At 45.6% G+C, this 25579-nt stretch overlaps 1 protein-coding gene across 7 annotated transcripts in view; it reads right to left on the reverse strand.

Moving 5' to 3' along the window:
- Nucleotides 1-1005: 1005 nt before the first annotated feature.
- Prox1 (prospero homeobox 1) overlaps nt 1006-25579 on the reverse strand; it is a 52601-nt gene continuing 28027 nt past the window's right edge. For 5 of the 7 annotated variants that reach the window (XM_042258830.2, XM_076548195.1, XM_042258831.2 and 2 more), the window contains exon 5: nt 1006-6391. In XM_042258830.2, the coding sequence (XP_042114764.2) occupies nt 6203-6391 (189 nt within the window). In that variant the 3' untranslated portion in view covers nt 1006-6202. The remainder of the gene's footprint in view (nt 6392-25579) is intronic. The other 2 variants (XM_076548199.1, XM_076548198.1) reach the window with 1 other exon arrangement.

Below are 25579 nucleotides of genomic sequence, written 5' to 3' on the forward strand. Positions count from 1 at the left end.
GGCTAGTACCAAATAAAGTTTGCTTTAATTAGATAATTGTGGAACTGGTCTTTGACCTGGTGATTCTCAGGTTTAACAGTAGCAATTGCCAACTTAAAGGGTTTCTATGCACTACAACTGTCAGAAATCTGTGTGTGTGTATGTGTTCATGTGTGTGTGTATGTGTTCATGTGTGTGTGTATGTGTTCATGTGTGTGTGTATGTGTTCATGTGTGTGTGTATGTGTTCATGTGTGGTGTGTGTATGTGTTCATGTGTGGTGTGTGTATGTGTTCATGTGTGTGTGTATGTGTTCATGTGTGTGAGTATGCATACACATATAGAGGTCAAAGGACAACCTTGGCTGTAGGTCCTTATTTTTCATTTTTTTGAGACTGGGTCTTGTTTGTCTCAGTGTACCCCAAGACTAGCTGGTCTATGTGTCTCAGGCTATCTGGTCTGTGTATCCCAAGACTAGATGGTCTGTGTGCCCTAGGTTATATGGTCTGTGTACCTCAAGACTAGCTGGTCTTCATCCTCAGGCTATCTGATTGGTATACCCCAAGACTAGGTGATCTTCATCCTCAGGCGAGCTGGATAACTAGTTTCCCAGGGTCTCCTGCCTTCACCCTTCCATATTTCATTCCAAGAGTGCTGTGATCACAGACTCCTGCTCCTACACGTGGCTTTAGGTGGGTTCTGGGCATCCAGGCTCAGATCCTGTCACTCATACAGCAAGCGTTTTACCCAGGACTCCTTTCCCTGGGCTGAACTACTTGTTGTCTTCCCTCAAGTTGAGGGGTACGAAAGTTAAATCTGAGCGAGAGGTTCTACAAAGAGAGCAGGCCATTACAGCAAGTCTCCTGACGTGGAAAGGAGAGCTCCAGGCCTGTTCTGGAGGCAGGGTGGGTTACATGTGTAAGAGAAGTAACGGAGGGAGAGCTACTGCCTGATGTTAGACTAGCCGGAAGCCTCACAGGTCCAAAAACAAAATGTCATGCGTTTCCAGAAAAGAAATCCAATGAGCTGAGCTTGTAATGTGTATTTTATTTTGCACAAGCTTGCATATATACTGCACATACATTCAGTTTAGGAGAGGATGGAAGGCACACAAGGCAGGCGACTACTGCACCCTTCAGTGGTACAAAGCAAACGGTCCAAGTTCGGAGAAGATAGAAAAGCTTAGAACACACAACGGAAACCCTCCCCGCCCTCCCCACGACAACATTGTCCTTTATTGTTTCCTTGTTTTAAAATTTTGTAGCTGCCAAACTCAACTGTTTTACTTTTTACTTTAAAATCAATTGTCTACGGCACCTTTTTGTTTTCTTTTGAATATGGACAGGGAGTCTCACTGTTTTTATCCTATCAATTAATATTACAGTACATCCTTGGTAATACAAAATTGTACACCTTCATCAAATAAATTAGGATAAATTAAACCAATAAATTATGCAGTCTTCAGAACAATAGACAATAACAAAATGCACAATTGAAATTGCCTCTAGCTAAAAAAAAAAATCAAAATTGACTTTATCAGTTCAGTTATTGTACTATATTCAAATCAAAGGGTCTTTATTACAAAAAAAGAGCTTCATAATGCTATTTACAACATATTGCTAAATCATATAAAGGCAGTGTTTGTCACGGTTTATACTATATACATATGAGGAATGGCTGGGACAATGTTGGGGGAAGCTGTGACCTTTGACTCTTCTAGGGAGCTGAGACCAACTCCAAATACATCATTTTTCCTAAGTCTAAATTTGAAGTGGCAATATACAACTTTAAAATGGTTTATTCCCTCATATGCAGAGGAATTGGTTATTAAAAAAATATTAGTGAATCCATTTTCACAAAGACAGAACAGCCGTGTGCCTGCCTGTTCACGTGTGTGCACCTTAGGGGGGCATCTGATTTGAGAGAGCTCAGCCGAGAAGACTCAAAGTCCACATGCTTCCACATAGTCTTAGAAGGACCATTCAAAAGGATGCAAAGATTAAACACCAGTTTGGATCCCAGCTCTGAGGATGAGCTTTGTAGTTTTCGTTTTTTAGATGGTTTAGAACCAGCGATCTACAGAGGCCAAGCTTGGCTTCCTCACGTCTAACACGGACGTGCGATGCGGTGACACACACCCACCATCACGTGTTCCCAGGGGAGCCTTTGAAAAGAGTGCTGTCATCTGCAGACACAGAGCTCACACCAGGGGGAAATGGTTGTGCTGTTCACACCAATGAATATTCTAGAATATACACAGCAAAGATTGTTCACGTCCTTACACACACTGCTGCTCTGGGGGACATCTGTAAACCACTCTTTACTTAATTTATGGTCGCTTTTGGGGAGCAGTCTATGTTTAACTCCCCCCAAAACTTTTTAACTAAGTAGTCACTACTAACCTGCATGTGTGTGGGGATGTAGGGGTTACTTACTAAATGTCTTCATGTACACAGAAAAGAAATGTCATAGATTTACAGAGACGACATTACCCTTGCCCTTGACATCTGATAGAGACGGTTATCTTTTGCAAGTAGAGAACAGGATTTTTGAGAATGCTTTCAACTGCCTGTACAGTCACTGTAGTGTCCCTAATAAATTCAACAGATGCTGTGACACTGTAGATATATTAAAATCTCATGTCTTACGTAACAACGGCCATGAGGTGAAATATTTACATTTCCTTATAAAAGTTCCCCTTTGCTTTAGTGTTTCTGTTTTGATGTTTTTAATTTTTTTAAATGATATTCACCCATATTCCTAGCACTGTAACAAGGATTCTTCAAACATAAAACACTTCAATTAAGTAATACTCGGAGGCACGAAGCAAACTTCAGGAATATGGGGTGAACATTTACTGAAATAATTACTACATCCTAACATCTTCCACATATTTTTACCATTTAATGCAAAACATCTCCATGGAACAGCCAGAGAGACAGTCAGAAGTAAATGTCAAGTTGTTGCAAATAGAACATTCTTCTCACAAAACATAACAAATGCCTAAAATAAGTTCTTAAGTCTAGATAAGAAAAGGCAAGCTTTCCACTTCACACGCATACATATGTATATTTTTACATGTGTGTGCCTGTGTGTTCACACCCACACCTCTGCACACACATTGCACATGGTATGAAATATTGCTTCTATAGTGCTTCTCATTAGGCTAAGAAAACACAAGAGTTACACCACAGTTACAAAAAAATCGGCTTCTACAAGAATCTCCAAAACTCGAATGCTGCTCAAACAATCGAGGGAAAAATAATTTGCGGTGTATCAAACTGTTCTAAAAATTTCTCTTCTTCAAAAACATTATTCTCCCGCTTTGTTTTTAAAAAGACACAAAATATGCATAGCTATCAACATTATGTCAAACAGCCAGAGAAAAAGAAAAATCTAGTGTTTATTGCAGCTGTACTCATTGGAAAGAAAGTGAAAATAGATGAAACCGAGAGCCACAGAAGGCACAAGAACAGCTGTACTTGTGGGGAGAGAAGTGGTATTTTGAAGGATTTTTAAAAACCCCCACGCTGGTGCATTTTAGATCTAGGCACAGACTATCACCTTGAGTGTACACGCAAAACTAATAGAGGGTTAGCATAAAAGAAGTGGCGATATGGCATTGCAACAGACGTTAGAGGAGCTGGTCCCCGCTCTCCCACTGGTAAAAGTTAACTTTCTCCTGTGCACAAAGCAGTTTACACTTGGTGAGAGCTGAGCCAAGATTTGAAAGGTAGTAGCTGTTTTTGTTGTTGTTGTTGTTTTATTTAAAAACTAACTGCTTGATCGGAGCATTGAGAGACAGGCTTGTGTCATTTTCCCACTGTACTGGGAGACACGTGGTCCAATGGCTGTATCCACGGGAGCAACCACCTGAATGAAAAGCCATGGAGACCTGCTTCCACCATAGAGCTGAATCCATCCTCAGGGCTGACAGTGTGAAATCATCTCCAGCCTTAGTGAACACTGAGGGGAGATTCTAGGTACATAAGGGCACTGACATGGAGTAGAAAACACACCTTTTTTTTTTTTTTCTAAATTTGTCTATTTCAATTAGAAAGGTGGAGGAAAACAGTATTTTAAAAATCCCAGTGAGTCTAGAATCAGTATTCATTTGCCTCAGGTTGTGAAGATACCTAGCAGTCTGTCTACCCAGGTGCCAACACTGCAGCTTTGCCTTTGACCTTGCCAAAGGTGACATGGTGGGGATCTGATTGGTATATGACTCAGAACAGCCAGAACCCTGTTGGACCCTTGCAGGAACCTTCCAGACAAAGCATGTCAAAGACTTCCATACTTTGTACTGGCTAGGCTCCTGATTCTGCTGTTTGATTTTTAGCATTTATTTCAGCGGTATGGTTACCTGGGCTTTTTGTTTTAGAGACACCCAGAAAGATAACGAATATACTCTAACAATTCTATATGCATGTCAGAGTGTGTGGACACTAGGAGACGCCATTGTAGTGAATGAATGGTGTTGACCATGCTTGCCCATGCTCTGTTCTCCTCACTAGGGCCTCTGGCCTCCCGGAAGATGCCGGCCTCGCAGGGCTGCACTGTGCAGCTTAAAGTCAGCAGGTTTTAAGGCTTTGTGCTGACAATAATTGTGTTCATACATTCCTGTCCATCAGCAGAATTTATAAATGATGTTGAATTACAGTGATCCAGCCAGCTAGACAGGCACAAGGGCTGACCTGCATCCTCCAAAGTCAAATGCTGATTTTTATTTTTAAAAAATTAATGAAAAAAAATGGCATTTCTGTTCCTTATGTTTTAAATACCAGATCTGTTACTGTGTTGTTTTTAGAGTGTGTTTATCAAATTATCTAAGGGGAAGAAGGGGACTGGACCACACTATTAGAGTGGACAGTGCTGTTTACTGCATCTGTACATAAAAATCCAGCCAAGAAAATAAATGTGAATGATATTCAGCATTTTAAATGCAAGCATAGGACATGGTACATCATCAAAATACAGGATGAGGGGAAGAGCCATTTGAGAATGGGTAAAATAGCAGCTAGCTTTCTCAGTCTGCTGGAGTTGTGTCTTCTTGGGTAACCCCAAGCTAACCTACTGTACTCTTCTCACACACTGGTCAATATTAGCTTCTGAAGTAGAAGAGACATCATTAGTGGCTTTAAGGTATTATACCCAAAGTGAAGAGAGAGACTGCCACCCTTGCACACCCATATGTAAATGAGCCATTTCTGGGTGGTGTCCTCACAGGACATAAAGGTCAGGTGTGCTAGCAGTTGTCAACATGCTCCAAGAGTGGGCAAGGATTTCATGGCCAGTGGGATTTCTTAATTCCTTACTGTAGAAAGGTATCCAGAAATTAGTGTTTTAGGGGAACACAGAGGGTTAAACAGCAACAGCAATGCTAAGCATGTAAAGTCGAGCAAAGGATACATTTGAAAGGTACATGCCTTTTAATATCTGAAGCAAAATAAATAGGAAATGAAGACAAAACACAGGGTTTTCCCTAAGTCGACACCTCTGAGCACACATCTCACCAAGAGTCTGTTATAAAGTTTACAGGGACAGCTGGTCAACCTGCACGGATTTCCCAGTCTCATCTTGAGAGAATTGGTTTTGTACCAAATTTAGTCTGGGGATGTATGCCTTTTCTCTTAGAAAAGGTTTGGTGATGAATGTTCTAAAAAAAAACTGTCCTTTGAGGGTACTTTTGAGATGTGAGCTACCCAGCTGCCGATGGCATTGGTTTAAACATGTAAGAAAAAGTTACTTATGGGGTTCAAATCAAACAAGGTATTCCAGTGTGTGAAGTGCTTTCCTTGGGTTCTTTCAGAACTTCTTAACCCTAGAAACAAACACAGCACGGGGTCCAGGTGTGTGCTGTGTCCCAGTCAGGGCTCACTCTGCTAGCCACCATTGACAACAGGCTTCCAGACGAGCAGAGCGTCCTTGGCTCTTGCAGACTTTACACAGGCTGACATTCCCTTTTCCTGAAAATCAACCCTACCGCAAGTCTCCAAATATTAAGGGCCTTGGGCAAAAGTAACTAAAGGCGAAGAAGGAAAATACCCATCCCCCTGTAGTGGGGAAAATAAAAAGAACCCAGAGGGGATGAGCAGAAACCACCAGCTGATATCACAACACACCCATGCCTCCCCCACACATATGTATGAAATAAAAATCTAGACACACAGAAGTTGGACATCCAAGGGGGACTTCTATTCATACATTCAAGAGTGTTGCAATCTCTACTCATGAAGGAGTTCTTGTAGGCAGTTCGGGGATTTGAAAATCTCAGGAACTTCACTATCCAGCTTGCAGATGACCTTGTAGATGGCCTTCTTCCAGGAAGGGTCAACATCTTTGCCTGCGATAATGGCATTGAAAAACTCCCGTAATGTGATCTGTGCAACTTCCAGGAATCTCTCTGGAACCTGCTGATACAAGGAGACAATGGTATTAATAAAGTTTTCAGTTTCAAGTCTGCAGTTCTTCAAAGGAAACTGAGCTAACTCCATGCTCTCAGAGGGGGGCTTTAGACGGCACCTGCATTTTCTAAAAATGGCCAGTCTCTATTCTCTTCTGTAGAGTTGTTATATATAGCAGCTTTGTGATGGACGGTGGCTGCTTCACGGATCTCAGGAGAGACTCATGGAGAGGATACACGCAGGCCGCCAGCACCAGGGTTTCACTGTGACCACCACTGTAGAGAAAGGAGACCCACATCCTCATGTGGACAAGCAGATCATTCTAGAAGAAGCTTGCCAACTCCTTTTCCAGAATTTGAACCCTCTCTTCTTTTGACTTCCATTATGAAAAAAAAAATGTGTTCTCAGAATTGAATAATAAATGCTGGGCATCTATGTAAACTAAATTCCTACCTTTGAAGAAGAAACTCTATAGTCAGTACTATAAAGGGGTAAGACCACAACACAAAGTCCTAAAATGTGGAATTTAAGCCAAACCCCAAATTACTTCATTTTTTTGGACATTAGAACTGTTCCTTAGACAGTGATTTGTGTAACTGATCACTGTTAGAAAAACAAATACTTACTGAGTGTTAACTGTGTTGAGGGCCATGTTATATTACATACTGAATGCCATTCCATTCTTCCAACCCCTGTGTAAGATGCTATCTCAATTATACAACAAGAAAACTGAGGCAAGGAGAGATCAAAAGGAGTCACTCAAGGTCATTCCAAGATTATCATTTCCCAAATAATCTTTTCTGAATTTCTATTTGTCAAGTCTTTGTTTCCATAGCAATTAATGTATGTGAGCTAGCTGGCTGTCTTCTTTTACTTGTTGATTGAATAGTCTGACCTCTTGACTGTGAAAAGAACACTTAGTATTTTTTAGAAGTAACTCACAGTAAAGCATGGCCTATCCTCGCTGGCATCAGCATGATGGATTCAGAGAACAATTACATGACGTTGTAATTTTCCCAGTACACATTAGTGAGATTTTATTTTTACATTAAGCTCAGATGTATGAGGACATAAATGCAAGGTAGTGTATGTGTAGACACAAGTGTCCTCACAGACATAAGAGGAAAAACCTTCACCACAGTTCAGAAGTGTCAGTTACTGAAACAACAGGGAGATTATTGTCCTATGAACAAGTCCAACACCTTCCTCTTTGCCTTTTCCCAACAAGCGCAATGGGCATGTACATGGATCATGTATGTATATACACATATAGATGGATGATAGATGACACAGAAAACTAGAACAATCACTGGATGTCCCTGGATCTCAAATTTCAAATTGGACAGAGTAGCTCATTGCTTCCAATAGCAAGTCAATTGTTCTTTGGGGAAATCTAGTAACTTCCCAGAAAAAAAAAATAGTTCCACCATGGAGTCTAGAGAAGAAAAGGAGCCAGCTATGGTGTCCCACATCTTTAGTCCCACCCAGTACTTGGATCTCTGTGAGTTCCAGGCTAGCCAGGCTACACTGAGACCCTGTCTCAGAAATAAAGAGGAGGGTATTGATGGATCTCTCCCAAAGGTGTTTTCTCTGGCCTGTCATGACAGAGCTCAGAGCTGACTGGAAGGACACTGCAGTGCCCCTTCTCCCTGGCTGGGCAAACAGTCTGTTAAAACCCACACAGCTTCCCATAGATTCCCACGGAAGCACCTGCAAATGCGGATTTCCTGGAGGGAGCATCGCGTTCCCACCCAATGACAAGTCACAGCCAGTGGGCCTGACTGAGAGAGGACACATGGCCGGGGCATAGGTCTGCAGCCAAATGCTACATGAACAAAGATGAGTGGTGCAAAGCAGTGTGCTCTCACTGGATGTTGGCAACAGAACCTCCGTGGAAAACTGTTTCTCAATCAACAAACCCAGAACTGCAGGAGAGAGAAGCTGAGACACACAGGTATAAGCTCTAGAAAAAGTGGGTAAGCCAGAAGTCCCACCCACTTCAAGGACCCCCACCCCCACCCCCAATGCACACACAGCCAGGGACAAGGAGAAGGGCCTTATGGAAACTGTCAGGAGCGGAACTGTCTCGATAACTCTACCATGGCACAAGCCCTGGAGGAGGAGGTGGTTTAAGGACCTCCAGAGGACACTGGGACTTCAGGGACCATGCCCGTCTGTACTCACTGTCTCAGTGGCCAGGAGACTTAGCTTAGAGCAGTGTTCTCAACCTTCCCAGTGTTGTGACCCTTCAGTACAGTTCCTCATGTTGTGGTGACCCCACCCCCAGCATAAAATTATTTCCACCGCTACTTCATAACTGTGATTTTACTACCGTTCTTAATCATAATGTAAATATCTGTCTTCTCCCATGCTCTTCTTGGGATCACGACCCATAGGTTGAGAACCGCTGGATTAGTGGGTCTTCTCCTGTTTTGAACATTAATTTCGTGAGGTCATCCTGCCAGCTGCCCTGAGACAGCTTGTGTATTCTGTCTGGTTTCTCACTTCCTTGTTCCTTGGTGTCCTCATCAGTGTCTCCAGCTGAGGAGCAGCTGAGCTGAGTGTCTTCCGGATCTCTCTTCCTACACCTACATGCTCCACGGCAGGCCTTTTATAATTATTCCACAAATACTGTTGTCATTACCAAGAAGACCTCCCCCCTCTGCTTTATCCCATAATGCTCTGTCATCTTCTGATATCCTCCATCAGCGCTTTGAGGAAAGGAAAGCCCAGGGCTGAGTACAGCTCGGTGGTAGGGTATTTGCCCGGCCTGTGAGAGGTCCTGCCCTTGATCCTCAGTACCAAAACCAAAAAGAAGTGAATTCATGAAGAAATGTAATTTTGAGCAACATGGTCTCAGAAACCATCATTTTACAGATGAAAAAAAAAAAAACAACAAAAAAACAAAAAAAACCAGGAGATTGAGATGGAATAACCATGGGATAAAGATGCTTGTGAGCATTGTGAACCAAGACATCTTTCCACTGAAATGTGTTGGATACTAAAACCTCCTCTGGATGCTTTTCTGCTATTGGTTTTTCTTTTCTTTTCTCTTCCTTCCTTATTTCCTTTCTTTCTTTTTCCTTTCTTCCTTCCTCTTTTTTTTTTTCAGGCAGGGTCTCATGTAGCTCCGGCTGGCCTTAAACTCAGCAAGTATTCCAAGAAAATGGCCTTGACTTTCTGATCCTCCTGCCTCCTCCTTCCTGGGCACTGTGATGACAAACCTGTACCCCAACCAGGCTCTACTGCTTTCATAAAGACTGGTTGACTCACATGAGGCAACAAACTCCTGACAAGCTATGTGTCTATAACTGCAGAAAAGCATCTCCAAGGACCCTGTGCCCTTAATGTAAACAGAAATGGGTTAAGAGAGTGAGTTACTGGCTGGTTATTGAGACTGGGTATCTTCTCTGTGCACAAATGAAGTAGCTTGCTAATTTATTGCCTGCTCTGGGCAGTATGCACACAGGCCTGTGCTGGGTGAAAGGCTTCTTGGAGATCTTCTGATAATGGAGCAGCTCATCTTTTGTTGGTGGCTCCAGAGGTAGTGTGGGGGGTTAACAGCTGCTATTCTGAGAGAGTGCCCAGGGATTCCACCCACAGGTAGAAACCTCACCCACGAAAACAGGGAGCCTCAGCTCTCTGACCAGAACCTTTCTTCACCTTTATTTGCTAGAACAAGGTTACATCTTCCTGATGTTTTGGGGGGGCACCAGCGTTCACGATTAGAAACACAATATTGCTCATATTTTGTGCACCTCCTCACATCTAATGGCTTTACAATCACTAATAAACATCTGCAGAAAAGTCCTTAGTGACAAGTAATCCCTTATCTAGGTTTCTTTTAATAGAACCCAACAATCTCTACAATGAACCCTCGAGTCTCTCTCTTCAGCATCAGGTGCAACAGTCAATCAAGTCACTGGAATGCAAGACAATGCAGGCTGCTGGGGGCGGGGGAGGGGAGGCCAGGCCTTTGGACATGCCACAGGGGAAAAACAAAAGGCTTCCAAAGTCTTTGGCAGAACTAGGAGGCTATTGTGGGAGCTGCTTGGCCAGGAGTTCTTCAGGAGGGGAGAGTGGAAACTTTGCTTTGATAAAAAGGCATCCTGGCCTAGGAGCCTCACCCCAAATGGTCTCGCCTTGACATTTAAAGAATACATTGGTGATGAGGTACTTGAATACACTGGTCACACCAAAGGGAGTTGGCCAATGAAGCGTCTATCAATCCCAACCCAATGATTTGCTCTTGCTTATTGATCAGTGTGAGCCTGTGGCTTGTGGACTTCGGGAGGATGGGAGGAGGAGGAGGAGGAGGAGGAGGAGGAGGAGGAGGAGGAGGAGGAGGAGGAGGAGGAGGAGTTCGAATCTGCTGGCTCCACAGCTGGGCAGCACACATGTGCAGTAGGTGGGTGGGTGGATGTTTTGCTGTTGCTGCTGTTCTCTCTCTCTCTCTCTCTCTCTCTCTCTCTCTCTCTCTCTCTCTCTCTCTCTCATCGGATTGAGTGGCAAAGACATCCCCCTCCTGTCTTCCTCCTCCTTCCCTTCCCAGTTGCTTTACCTTCAAGGATGATTTGTTTTATTAAACTGGCTGTCCCTAGTCTCTGCAGTCCATAATGAGAGCCTGACATAGCAGGCCGCCTGCCTTCTGTGTCCTGCAGACACTCATCATAAGTGTCAGGACATACCAAGGTTAGCGGTCACTGGAAGTGTGCTCGCTCGCCCAAACCTTGCCAAACGCTCTTGGCAGCTGAATGAAAGTCACAGAGAATAGAAGGGGAATGACAAAGGTTGAAAAGAAGACAGCCTCCCCTATTTTCTGGAGACAGAGAAGCTGAATTTTCACACCTCGGAAGCATCCACCAGCTCATTCATCGGCCTCTTGCAGGGGACTGTAACCCTGCCCTTTGCTCCGGTCCCCGTGGACACGTCTCCACCCTTGATCCCCTTCAAACACCGGTCCACTGGCCTCAGCTCACCAGTGGGATCCTCTTTACTGAAAGGGCGAGAAAACAAGCCAGGCAGTGCCTCTCCCACTAGCCCCTCCCGAGAACCACAGCCCAGTGGCCGATGCAGCCGTCCATAGATGCTGATCTTAGTAAGGAAGACCGTCTGAGCTATTTCTCCCGACAAACTTCAACTTAACAATGGAAGACGTGTAAGGATGGACCGGAGTGGCTGCTGCGGGGTGGAAAAGAGCGCCCTGCCGTGTGTTTTGGTGAATTAGTTTGTGTGTGGGTTTTCTTTTTTCTTCCTTCTCCACTTTTTTTTTTTTTTTTGAATACTATAAAAGGGCAATAAAACGCTGACTGCGAGAAGACTATGTCAAGGAGAAAAGGGTGCTGGCATTTTGGATACTCTTCACTGCTCGCCTTGGAGAGAGTTATTCTTGTCACAGCCCTTTTGTCTGCATCTGCTGACGGCTTGCTGTAGCCAGCAGCATACTTTAACTGTTTTGTCACCTCCTAACATCACATGCATCAGCTGTTGGGCTTTTGTTACGGGTATTGTAGAACTAATCCTCTGTGGCTGCTCCACTGTGCAGTAAATAAAACAGAAACCGGCTTCTCAGACCGCTCTGCATGAATATTTCAGACAGCTTTTTACAACTCTGGGACTCACCAAATCAAATAAATAAATAACTCCCCCACCCCCAGCATCCCCAGCCCCTCCCCATTTACTGAAACAAAACGCCTCAAACTAGCCCCAGATGCCTCCAAGTCACCCTGCATTGAAGGCAGGGGCCCAAGCCCGCAAACAATTGTATCGGTGAAGTTGAAAGAAAAGTGGTCTCCACTTCAGCACTGCTGAGTTCGGATTTACGAGGAGAGCTAAACATATCTGAGGCTCAGGCTGGCTAAGCAGCTCTGAAAATCTGCAGAGCCTCTTGGGGTTGGGGGCTTAATATATACAGGTTTCCATACATTTATTCCATATACATAGAGCCTTGTTAAACTACTTTTATTGTTTCTGTGTGCTGTTTCTTCCCTTCTACTTCTGTGAAGGGTTTAGGGCAAGATGCATGTACTCTTAATTAATCCCAGGGCCCTTTTCCAAAATGTGTAACCCCACATAGAGGTGTGGAGAGAAAACCAGAATGTTTTTCAAAACTAAATACACATCACGAACACTCCACAAGTACGAACACTGTCACCAGCATAGATGGCAGGGATTTCCCAGATGACTGCTGAATGTCTCTGGAAGAGTTCAGCAGAGAAAGGGCAGTTTATCTCCCCCACGCATGCGCATGCCTGGCACACAAAGGTCCCAGGAAAGAGACAAACACTGGAGTTCTTTCCAAGCCATTCACCCTGGTGGGCACATGATTCCTCTAAACAAACTCGCCCATCCCTGCTGTTTGTTAAGTAAATATTGATCAAGGAGAAACCTGTCTCCTGACAGCAGCGACGTGACGCAAGCCGGGGGCTTGTACTGCATAGACGGAGTGGACATAGATGGACAAACTCGGATGTTAGTGACTCTTCACAGAGACGGTCAGGTGCAGAAGCAGAACAGACACATTACCGCAGCTCCTTGCCTCTGTCTTGCTCACCCTACCTCCTGCCAGGTGCGGAAACGATAAATCACAGGACCATGAAATATGGTCACAAGATGCCAGCCATGCATACACTATATATGCCGTGTGGACAGCCCAGACACCCTGGCCTTTCAGAAGACTGGGAGGTACAGGACGCTTGCCGTGCATCCTGGGATTCTCTCCCAATAGCATCTCTGTTCAGGGAACGCATGTGTGTGGGAGGGCACAAGACAGCATGCCCAAGTAAGATGGTGGACAGACACTTTAAAACAGAGTCCTGACTCCTGTGAAGTGTCTCACTCTGGTTAAGGAACCCATGCAAAACGTGATTCTGAGGGACTTTTAGGAGGCCTGCTTGGGTGATGTTATTGGCTGGGTCAACAAAACGGAGAAAGATGCTGTGTGCTTTATTTTGCTCACTTCATAACTGGGACTCAAAGTCTCACCTTCTGTGGTGTTAGTGGCTGAATGGAAGCATGCTCTGCCCTGGGAAGGCCAGTTTAGAGTCCGAGTCTATATTAATCCTGAGCACCATGGTCTAAGAGTAAGGCACCCAGTTTAGCATTCTCACTGAAGGGCCAAATAGCATGTGAATGTGCTGAGGCTCCTCTCCCCATGAGAAGCAGGAGGGTGGCCTCCGAGTCACTGCAGACTAGAGGGAGACTGTCATAACCAGTACGAGTGGGCTGAAAACTCCTCCGGTGCTGCGGGGGCCATTCAACTTTCAGGCACCTTGTAGGATTCAATTAATTTAATTCTCATGTAACATGGGGCCCCAAGAGTGAACCCATTTCCTAACTGCACATTTAGCTACTTAAACATCTGAAGAATAAATACTCTCAGGAAGTGTTTTAAAAACACACGCAGAGAAAAACCTGTGTTTCCCTGGTTTAAGCAAGAGAACACATGATGTAAATGGTCTGTGCCTTGTCTCCCCCCCCCCTTTATTTTAAAACAAAGCTACAAAAGAACAATGTTCTGTTGAGCAAAATTCAGTAGCATTCTGTAAACATTAATTTAAGAAAATCAATAGACTCAGTGAGTTAAAGCCATATTACAAGATAAACTAGCCAGAGTGTCACTTTGTCAAATAGATTTTCCTTTTCCTCGGCTGAATAAAGACAGTTTCAAAATGGGGCAAACGTGTTGCAACCAAGGTTTGAAAAGTATGTGGCCTTCAAACAGCCCGTCTGTCCTACTACAAAGCTGGATAAATACACTTTCAAAAAGATAAGATGGATATTTGGTGTTCAAATTTTACACAGAGTCAATTTTCTCAGGTGAGGAAATGTTAAGAGAAGTGTGTGTGTGTGTGTGTGTGTGTGTGTGTGTGTGTGAGAGAGAGAGAGAGAGAGAGAGAGAGAGAGAGAGAGAGAGAGAGAGAGAGAGAGAGAGAGAGAGAGGAGGGAGGGAGGGAGGGAGGGAGGGAGGGAGGGAGGGAGGGAGAATAGGGGGGCATAGGGTGCCTTGGGAAGAGTTTCAGTTGATGTTTGACTTTTAAAAAGGAAAGGAAGAAAGAAATCTTTATTCATGCTGACCCCATGGGCAATAGGCCTTCTTGCCAAAATCCCAAAGCCAGTGTCTCCAGTGAGCTGCGGATCAGCGGGTTCAGCTGGTGGAAGCTGCTCCTAGTCTGCACTCATCAGGCAATAACACGTTAATGGGGGAGGGCTGTGGACGTTGAGGGAAGGGACCCTGGCCCCAGGAAGGAACAGGAGGGATGATTTACCCCAGAGCCTCAAGGCTTCTCTCTGCTACATGCAAAGAGTTGCAAAGGTGATTAGAAAAGCTGGCCAAAGGGAAGCGTGTCCCTTAGTGTGTTCCCACAGCAATGATCTGCCCTGGGCTTCTGGCAAGACCTGTGACCTGCTCCAACAGCACCCCGGCCTTTGTCAATGGCAAAGCCTGTAGAGTCTACCAGAGGCCACTGGGGAAAGCAGCAGTCACAGGGAGACCAAGGAGGGAGGCCAAGATCTGTGGAAAAGGACCAGAGGAACTGGACCTTGCTGTGAGGACAGGGCTGTGACTGACACACACCTCCATCTGCAAATCTCCACACAACAGCTAAGAAACACCTCGGCACTTTCTTTGTTTATCTGAAGTGTAGTTGCCTTCTAAAATTTAAATACTTAGAAAATTCAGAGCTCCAGTATAAAATTTGGACACCTTAAAGATGTTAATAACATCACAGAAACAGGAACCTGGAGGATAGCATCTTAAGAAACTGTGACTTCTGGGTAATAAAAAACACATCTTACTGTCATTTCTTCCTGTTAATAATCCATGCATACATTTTAAACTATGTACACATCCTGCTGTCAACTCTGTGGACAGATAAGAAAATAATAAATTCATCTTTTTGTACTCCTGGAAAAGTTGGTGCTAGCAGCCGGAGAGCAGGATGAAAATGTCTTTAAAGGTTTTTCCACACTGATTTTGTGGGGCTGAAATTCAGTCCTGGAATATACTAGACATAATCACTTCATTTGCTCCTGCATGGGAGTCTTGAAGTGATACAATAGGAAACCATACTTGTGATATGCTGGATGCAGGGCGGGGTGTGTGTGTAAATTTCTCTTCCTGCTCAAATTCTTCATATATCTCAAATGAGCGAGTTCGAGTTAGAACTGACGAAATAAAACAAGCTGCAAGCAAAGGCGTCTGAAACTAAAACCAGGTACCTCCATCCATCTTCCAGAGATACGGCATAGAATCTGAGATCTTAGACACCACCGGAAACACTCTGCTGAGACCGCCCACCTGTTAGGCTGTGCTGCTAAAGGCTAGACCAAGATGATTCCACCAAACCGCCATATGATTGTGTAGCTCCAGAAATGGGAGGGATCTCAGCCTACTTCATGATTTTAGTAAGGAAAGTGGCCCCCAAGAGTGGCTCTCGGATACACAAGCTTCCTTCTTATAACTGTTTGAAAATACAAAAGCCATTCTTAGCCCAGGGGCTGTCAAAAGAGACTGTCAGACCTAGCATGCGGGTCATAGTTAGACAACTCCTGTTCAAAGCCAGACTTGAGGTCTACCAGATTTCTAGATGCCAAATGTTTGTTCTTTCCTTGTGTGCTAATCCCGTGGGTGCACTGGTTGTTCTTGGGGGGTGGAGCTGGGCTTGACTTACCCGGGTTCACCCTGCAACGTCTCACCATTCCTCAGATGTAGTTAAGGCTGCCCAAGCTGATGAGAGGTAATAAGCCATACACAGAGGCTGGGGTGGATGGTAGTACACCGGCCCTGCCTGCTTTGATTAGGAAATTAAGAATTTCCTGTGAATAAGGTTTCATTGTGCTAAGCAGACCCACCTGCCTGCGTGTGTCTCGATACACCTCACCTCTTGCTTCCACATGCAGGTGGGAAATTCGGCACTGAAGCCTACGGACCAGTTGCTCTGCAGCGCTAACAAACTGCACGTCAAGGCAGCCTATGATATGTGCCCCTGGTGTCAAGACAAGCTAAGAGTTCTTGAGGTTAGCTTTCATGACAATTACCAGCTGAGGTGGGTAAATCAAACAGAGCCAAGCTGGGTGCCATTCCTGGAGAGAAGATTATCCAAAATCAACATGGCCTAAATGCTCCGATATTGTGCGAAGGGAGGCTGGGGCACAGATAATCCACAGTGCCTCCTGTTCTGCTGGACAATGCATTACGTGATTGTTTTCAGCAGCAACTTTCCCTTCATAAGTAAGCCCTGCTTAGGCCAATATTAAACCTGGTCTGCTTGCCCTGTGTTCCTGTGGCTGGAACAATATGAGCGAAGTTCCGAGGAAGGTGCTAGGATCAGAAGGGCAATGAGGACAGCCGCTTGCTCGTGGTAAATACCAAAGAAAGCACTGTCGTGGTATAAATCGGCAGAGACCGAGAGACCACCCATGGTGGGCTCTGCTGACAATGACTTAAGATACCTCAAGTCGTATTTGAGTCGTTTGTGGGGAAGGATAGGTTAGCAGCCTCCGTTCCATCACTTGATTTTGACTACAAGATCTCTGTTCCGCCAGTGTTCATGTTTTGTTTTTACATCTGGGGAATTCCATTGTTCTTTACTTCATAACTACCCTCTGCAGAACTGAAGGTGGTCTTGGGGAGTTGACCTGCCATCTCCACAGAGCTGACCAAACTCAGATCAAAGCTATCTGGAAAAACAAAATGCATCTCCCCTGAATACTGCACAGTTTTTTTTCCTTAACATTATTACTGAACAGTGCAATTTAGGAACCACTACACAGCCTTGAGATTGTAATAGGAATTCCACATCATGCAGAGATGACTTAAAGTATACAAGGAAGGTATGTACAGGTTGCACATAAATACTATGCCATTTTGTAACAGGGACCTTAAATACCTGTGGAAGAGCTGAGCTTCACAGACAACCAGCCCCAGGTAGATACAGAAGGGCCACCTGCACCTCAAAAGCCATTGTGAGATTCTGATGACTCTGAAATCTCTCAAGAAACATGGCTTGGGGAATCAGAGCAGGGTTTCTAGGATAAAACAGGGGTCATGTGGAGGCTGGGGAGACTCTTCCCAACACCTAAGAGGACTTGAGATAATGCTGGGTGCCTTGCTGCAAGGCACGTCCAGATGTCTACTCAGAGGTCATCTCATAGATGACACTGAAATGACAGATCTCTGGGCTCTGTGTTAAAGGAGATGTAGTGTCCCTAAGACCAGAGCCTTGTATCTTCCTCCACTCACTTCAGCATCTGGCCATTTCTTGGCCTTTGCCTGTTCTCAGTGAATATATCACCTTCTGCTCACAGTCACCTTCAGTAGTAGATTTGAGTTGAGAATGGTAGGGTAGTCCTAGTAAAGCAGAAGTTGGGTGTACTAACCCTGAGAAATGGGAAACACACAAATCCATGAGGATTTGTTGCCTGCCCACAACACACCCGCACATATGGAAATAATCCTACTGCTGGTCTTGATGACCAATGGTCTTTCAAGGAAAAGGTGGAGATGCTTTTAGAGAATTACCCATCATGTCTTACAGTAGAGCAGAACATCTCAATAGTGCTAAATCTTCCTTGAAGGAGGGGAGGTATAGAATCGCGGGGTCAGGGGTTGAGGTCTGCAGCCCTTCCTAGTACACACAGATCCAACCACATGGGAGAAACCCAGATGAAGCTCCCACTGCTATCTCATCGTATGGCCAGCCAGGTCAACAAAGTGAGCAGAAAGGGCGGCTGTGCCAACTCAGTTTATCAATTGCTTATCAATTTGAAAAATTAGTCTTTATCATCCCAATAAGGGAATTTCCTCATCTCCAAGGGTGCTGTTGAGATTTGGATCTGTGAAGGCAGCCTTGGGAGCAAAGGAAAATGAGCACCCTGGAGACACTCACTGAGATAATTAAGCTGGGCAGAGTCACGAGGGTAGAAGTGTCCCCACGCGGATGCCATCTGGATTCCCAGGGCCTCGGCACTCATAGCTCATGGCTCTGAAGCATGACAATGAGGGCTCCAGGGGCTTCTGTGAGAGAATGCAGGATGTCCTCTACTCCGGAGTCACGGCGATGCTTGTCAGAACAAAGCGATGTCTACTCATGTCCCTTTCCAGGTGAGCCTAGCAGAGCCCAGGGTGGGCGAGCATGGCCAGCGCCTGATCGCTCCTTCCTGCACCCCCCTGCATCGCTTTTCTGCCCTTCTCCTGGAGCAGAAGCTCTCAGAGTTCTCAGGCAGTCCCAGGGTGGCAGGCAGAACCTTCACAGTCATGACTGGGGCAAGACAGGAAGAACCACTGTGTCTTTTGAAAACTAGTTTTGCATTGATTAGTTGACTCAATTCTGATGAGAGCTGTTTGTTGGCTGTTAAGGGACAGAAGGAAGTGATGCAATAATTGGGCTATTGATGATGTAGGAATGATAAGGTTCCATGTGTCTATGTGTATCTGTGTGCAAGTGTGTGTAGAGGCCAGAGGTCAATGTTGGGTATCTTCTTTAATTGTTCTCTACCATGTCTTAGATAGGTCTGGCAGCTTCTTTCACTTACATAATGAATTTTATTCCTTCTCATCCCCTCCTTCTCCCACTGCACCCCCCACAAGACAGGATCTTTAGCTGAACCTGGAGCTCAGTTCAGCTGGACTGGAAAAGCCTCTGCCTGCTCTACCTCCCCAGTTCTAGACTACATCACTACCCTTCAGTCACTTCCCAACTGTTCACTGTCTCCACTTTTGCTTCTCCTTAGGGCCCTTGGCTTCACAAACCAGGAAATGACAGGGCTTCCACAGGGTTCACTTTGTGCTAATAATCCCACATGGGTGCACTGAATTCTCACAGCGCCGAGCACTCGCTATTGCTTCTCCACTGAGAGATGAGAAACGTGAGCACAGAGAGGACAAGACCTTTGCAGAGCTGGGAGGGAGCCCTGCCTGGACTGGTCCCAGAGTGTATGTCTTGAACTTCTTCTCTAACACTGGCCCAGCACCACTATGGAGGACTTCCTCCTGAGAGTTTTCCTAAGATTTCAAGGTGATACCTGCATATACGATGACTGCTTATGAATAAACTTGTTACAGATTACCAAATACAGAAAAGCCGGCACCTTCTCACCACCTTTGTGAGTGTTACAGACTATTTCCCACAGAGTCAAATACCACAGTTTTCATTCACAGGCACTCCGAGGACACGTGGCAGCCGGGTGGACCTGGCCACTCTTTCTACTATTGGATATGTCCTGTGCACACAACTCCATCTACCAGAACGTGCCAAGAATCTGATAATCCGTTTCTAAAGCCTAATCATACCGTCAGTGGGATCGTTTTAACCAATACACTACTGAGGGGTTAGGAATGTGGAGTGCATGCCTAACAAGTGCGAGGCCCTGGGTTTGGTACCAAACATGAGAAAATAAATAAAAAGAGATACCGAGATACATTGCTTAAGAAATCCACCTTCTGAGGATAAGCTGGCGAAGCTTTCAACAGAGTACCGTTGGGTGTGTACAAGGGACAGTCTGAACCGCAGCATGGCCACCCACACCTGGAATTCTGCCTTGTGCTTAGTCCACAAAGCCACCCCTGGGAATAACACTACCAGGCAGAAACACATTGTGCAGGGCAGCTGAAATGATTGGGGCAGCACACTGACTGTATGTGATTAGGCTTTTAAAAAGGATTATCACTCCTTAATCTGTGGAGGTAAAGACTACAAGGGAACAATGCTCACAGTCTATGGAATCAGGAAGGAAATAGAGAAAATGGCTATTACCCTGTCCACAGGTCCCCAAGATCTATCCCTCTACAGCTTCAAGGGAGTCACTTCCAGAGCCATCAAAACAGCAGACTATGTTCACAGCAGGTAATAAATTTAGAAAATTATTCTGAGAAGTGGTATAGCCTGAGAACGAGGTTAAGTTTTTAAAAGGTTTTAACAAGCCCTCGAGTGATAAAACCAAAACGATCCAATCCTGGAAGGTACATTTGAAAAGTCAATCAATGATGGGTACCAGCCCCTCCTGACGTGCTTCTGCCTAAGGCTGACATGGAGCTGGGTGGTCCAGGGATCCCTCCAACCTCCTCTCTCTTCACCTTGTCAGCCGGATTGTTCATGAATATTCGGAACAGGGCTCATGCATATTCTTGTGCCCAATTTTGGAATGTATTGGGATGTCTCAGGAAACCAGTTCATTCTTTGGAGGGAGTTCTCCTTAATCCTTACCAAAGTCTTTGTCCTAAGGGTAATAGTTTGACTGTGAGCACTGTAAAACTCTGACTCCTTTAACTATACCTTAAACTAAAACTGTATGATGCTGTGGTTCACATAGAGACATTTATAACATGCTGCTCTGTTTAGGGGCTAAAAAATGGTTAGATCTCAACGGAAAAGCCGCTTGTCACACCAGAACACAGATCAATTCATTCAAATTTAAGGGGAAATTAAACACACCAATTATACAGTCGTCATCACAGCCCAAGATATTAAGCTCTGAAATGGACTGTGGTTCATGGAGGAGGAGCCAGCACACCTTCACAGACTCAGCTCCACTAAGCACACGGGGCCTAACTTTCTAGAGGGAAGAGAGTCAGCTCCTTCCCCAAACAGCCAAGGGTTAATCACTCCAAGCATCTAATAATAGGTGCTTGTTTGGGGGTTGGGGAGCTGGTTGCAGAAGGAGGGGCAATGGATTCTGGGGGTGGGGGGCATGCAAAGAGTCTGAGTCCATTTATAGAAAGGGAACCTTTAACAATATAGCCAGCTTTCAGATAATTGGTTAATGTGGCAATAAGCAGGATGGAGAGCAGGAGACATGGAAAGGGGATGTGCGGAGGCTGAGAAGAGAAAGGCTTCCCATAACAAGAGACATCTAACAACTCATGCGAACCTGGCCTGCCGTCACAAACTAGAAGGGATCCCTTCGTATCCTTTCAAATTGCAAGTTTGGGAAAAAAAAAAAAAAACAAAAAAATAAACAAACAGAAAATGTTAGTCCTGGTGGTGGGGAGTCATTCAGAGTCACTCTTCATGGGGGGAGCAGAGATGCAGCAGAGGGGAGGGCTGGGGGTGGGCTCAGGGGTAAAAGTGTCACCTCGCTTCTCCTTGTGGACTTTGGAGTGATCTGGGCAAGAAAACCGGGCCATCTGGAGTTCAGAAGTCGAGGAAAATGGGGAAGAAGCAGGAAGATGAACACACGTTCATCAGGCACACAAAAGAACGGAGCAGAAAGAAGCCTGGATTTGGGCACTCGCGTCTGGCAAGGAGGCCGGCAGCAGGGCTAATGAAGCGTTTGCGGTGTGGGACGTGTGCCAGTTCAACAAAGATGTGCTGGGGCTCTGCAGATGTGCCAGGGCCCCCAGAGCAAAATAATGACATAATCACCATCAGTGTCACAGACCAGACTGTACACAAGGTGACAGGGGAGGGAGGCCTGGAATACACACACACACACACACAGAGGACTTTCCATGGCTGCAATGACTGTGGCCCTGAGGGCTGGGACACAGGGCTTCATGTCCCTGTCTCGAGTTCCCAGGTGGGGTGGGTGTCCATCTTTGCCTGGGTTCTCACCCAATTCCAGCTACCACTAATGAGGCAAGGGAAATCTGAATGGCTTCAGGGAGACTCGGAGTGAACGGCAGAGGCTGAATATAGACAGGCAGAGGGAGACGGAACACCAGAGAGGTGAGGGGGTGAACCTCTAATATCTGCAACTTCTGTTGGGTGTCACTCTGGTCACAACGTAAGGCACGAGGGAAAAAAAAACGTGCAAGAAATATTTGGGGAGGGGGGGAACCCGAGGGGGGCAGAACACAAATTGACCACCACAACAAAAAAGGGATACCCTGAAACTGAGGGTAAAAGCAATGGGCAAGCACGGAATGGCAGGCGAGCCGGCCCTGTTCATGTTTTAAACAAGATCTCCCAGCAGGCCCTGTCACCTGCCCCGGCGGCTCTTGCTCTCAGTAAGGTGGGTGTGTTAGTACAGCTGTCTGGCTTTTAAGTGACTTTTGTCAGTTTGAAAGTGAAAGTCTGTTTGAGAGGTTGAAAGAACAATAGCTCAGAGGCCGGAAGAAGAACTCCGAGCACAAAGGACTCCTACACCAGTGTCCCTTTTCATAGCTCCTCATGAAATATTCATAAGAGGAACTTTAATTTTTTATGACCCCTTTTTGGTTTGACTATATTACTTGTGTCAACGCCCACATTCAGGTTCTCCTTAAATACCAAAAGGTCTGCTGCGAAACTGTTCCCAAAGAGCCACAGAGACAGAGCCGACGGTGGCCATCCTGCAGGCCTGTCCATCCAAACAGAATCACTCTCGGGCACACGGATTTCTTTTCAATATGGCTCCCCTCAGCCCTGAAGCTGCCCCGCGCTCTGCAGTGTCCGTTATTTTAAACCTTACTCATTTGCTAGTTCAACTCTTCGGAAGAACGGTTATATTTGTTTTTCTTGGCTTCCCCCTAGTTAATAGAAAAAAAACAACAAACCACCAGCCTAATGATCAGCCGTGGAGTCAGTTCCCCTTTCTTCCAGCAGCGATTCCACCTTCCATCTTTACTTTGTGTTTCAGCCAAAAGTGGGAGGGGGCTGGGGAACAGATTGTATTTGTTTTATGTCATGTTACCAAACAGCCCTGGAGATTGGCTTAAGGCAATCTTGGAGGGTGAAACCGTATTTTAAAACTAGAATAATCTACTTTCAAGAGTTAAACTCCGATGCTTCACCCAAAAAGGCTGTTTGGGAAAGAGTGTTGCCAACTCCTATGGGTGGATGGAAGAGACACCAGCAGATGACGGTTAGACATTCTGCCCGGAGACTGACGAGGAAGCGAGTTGTTAAAACTAAATACTACACTGTGGGGGACAGTGAGAAAATTGGATTTTAAGTTGTCATCCAGGTGAAAGGGGAGGGCAAGTCCCAGCGAGCTCTGGGCTTGCTATGTGAGTCTGTTTAATCCAGGCCGCACACTCAGGCTGGCTTTCAATGTGGTGTTAGAACTTCTCCAGACATTCAATCCAGGATGGACGGCACACAATAGCTCCATCCCACCAAAAGCTGCAGCTACCACCAGCGGCTCTCAGAAGGGAACTTGTGCTCTCCGTCCTATTGATAACCCTTTGTGGGACGAAGAAAGAAGAGAGGCCAAGAGAACTGCACATCAGACAATAGCCACCCCTCCACACTGTCCTCAGACTCTGCGCATCGTCCAAGGACAATTAATTAGGAAGGCCTTAGGGGTAGGCCAGAGCAAGAGAAAGCCCACCACCGCCCCGGCACCCCAGCCACCACCTCTGTGCTGGCTAAATGCTTTGCCTGTTGGGGTACAGCCTCTAGGGAGCCAACAGATCATGGGGAGGGGTGAGCAGGAGAAAAGCAAAAGATTTTTTTGTGTGTGCGTCCGCCCTTGTATAATTCTATTCTCACTGTGAACTCATCCATACACAAAACACAAGGACAATTTTTTTTTTTAAGAGAGAAAGAGCCACAGGGTAGGTTACAGTCAGAAATGGGCGCTGGGTGGTGTGTTAAAAAGGATGGTCTTTTCACCAAATCATTTCACAGAGGCAAAACAGACAAACACAAAGAGTTGAGAGTTTTTCTCCTACATTAAATGGAGTAACTGATAAGGTCAGACACATGATACCTAAAGACACGGATCCACGAACTCTTGAAGTCAAAGGGCCTCTGTGCGCCGAGGCACAATCTTTCAAAGGAAACAGATCACAGAACTCCAGTGAACCCCCTTTAAACTTTATGAAGCAGGAGGGGAAAAAGCTCTAAGTAGGGAAGCTAGACAGAAGAGCCTTGAACTATTTTCTGAAGGAAAGATGAGACCCTCCCTAGGCCGCCACAAAACATCTTTTTTTTTTTTCCAAAGGCTCCTCTGAACTTTGATATGTGCCAAGACACCGCCATTGAGAGCTGTATAATTACGTGCTATAGCCACTGTAGAAAATGCTTTGTTCACCCCAACAAAGGACAATGAGCAAAGTGGAGCGACATTACGTGCTATCTTTTTCTTTAAGAATGTTGAGGAAGGTCACGGGATGCTGTCACTAATAAAGCTGTTGAGTAAGGGGTTTAAAGTCGCTCGCACTGAGCGTGAATGTAGCCCAACGACAAAGAGAGGCATGGGGAGCTAAAAAATGCAACATTGCCAAACAGACCATAAATCAATGGGCCCCTTGCTTCATTATACTGATGAACACTTTGAGTCTCAGAAACAGCAAAGGAACGGAGCCTTGTACTGGGTGAGGGTGTGCCCTTCAGCCCCACTTCCAACCTGCTGTCCACCGTCTCCTCCTCTCCTCTCCTCCTCTCTCCCCCTCTCCCATTTCAAGTGATCATTCCGTGGGACCACCTTCCCAGTCAGCCATGTGTGTACGTGTATTTAGGGATCATTTATTCAGTCTCTTAAAAGATCCATTTGGCTTGTCACCAGTGAGACTGGCACAGGAAGGAATGGAAAGTGTCTCTCCTCCTCCTTGCCACCCACTAAGAGTGCCTTGTGTAGAGCTTGTTTAAATGGCTTGGTGGCTTTGAGGCCAAAAGACAGCAATCGCGGCAAAGGGTTTTCAGTCATGCGCCAGCTAGCCAAGCCATCGCTCATCTTTAAGTGTCTATTTGGAGCAGAGGGAAGTGCTTCCGAACTCCACCTGTCTTCCTGCTCCTCTACAGAAAGGCTTCCAAACTTACTCACTCTGCAGGGTCTGGCTGGAAGCAGGAACAAGCTGGGTAAGGACAACTGCAGTATGTGCCCGGGGGTATGGTGGTTGTAGGGTCTCTGGGGGAAGGCACGCTTTCATTCTCAGTGTCCGAGAAGAAAGTGAGAAATTACATAAAGAATTCCATAGAAGTACCCTCTTGCCTGCCACGTGTCGTTAGAGAAATGTCAAGCCCACAGGCTCTGTGATGGATATACCCAGTGACATGCTGTGCCTGTTCCTACCGTAGGAAGTGGCATTTACCAGCCCACTAGTGAATGAATCAAGTTCCTGGTCCTATTTATTTCTAAGTCTTCCAGCCCCCAACCTGAGCCCTTAGCAAGGGGCAAGAGAGATTAGTCAGTCTTATTGGGAACTTGGACTCTGCCTGCAGGTTGACTAGCCACTGAGGGGCCTGTGAGGGGGCCCTGCTTTCCACAATGGAATTACTTCATGGTACCCACTGAGAAAGTGGTCCCCATGTGTTGGTACCAGTTACCACATTT

Source organism: Peromyscus maniculatus, chromosome 11 (genome assembly GCF_049852395.1).
Source record: "Peromyscus maniculatus bairdii isolate BWxNUB_F1_BW_parent chromosome 11, HU_Pman_BW_mat_3.1, whole genome shotgun sequence".
Classification (NCBI taxonomy): domain Eukaryota; kingdom Metazoa; phylum Chordata; class Mammalia; order Rodentia; family Cricetidae; genus Peromyscus; species Peromyscus maniculatus.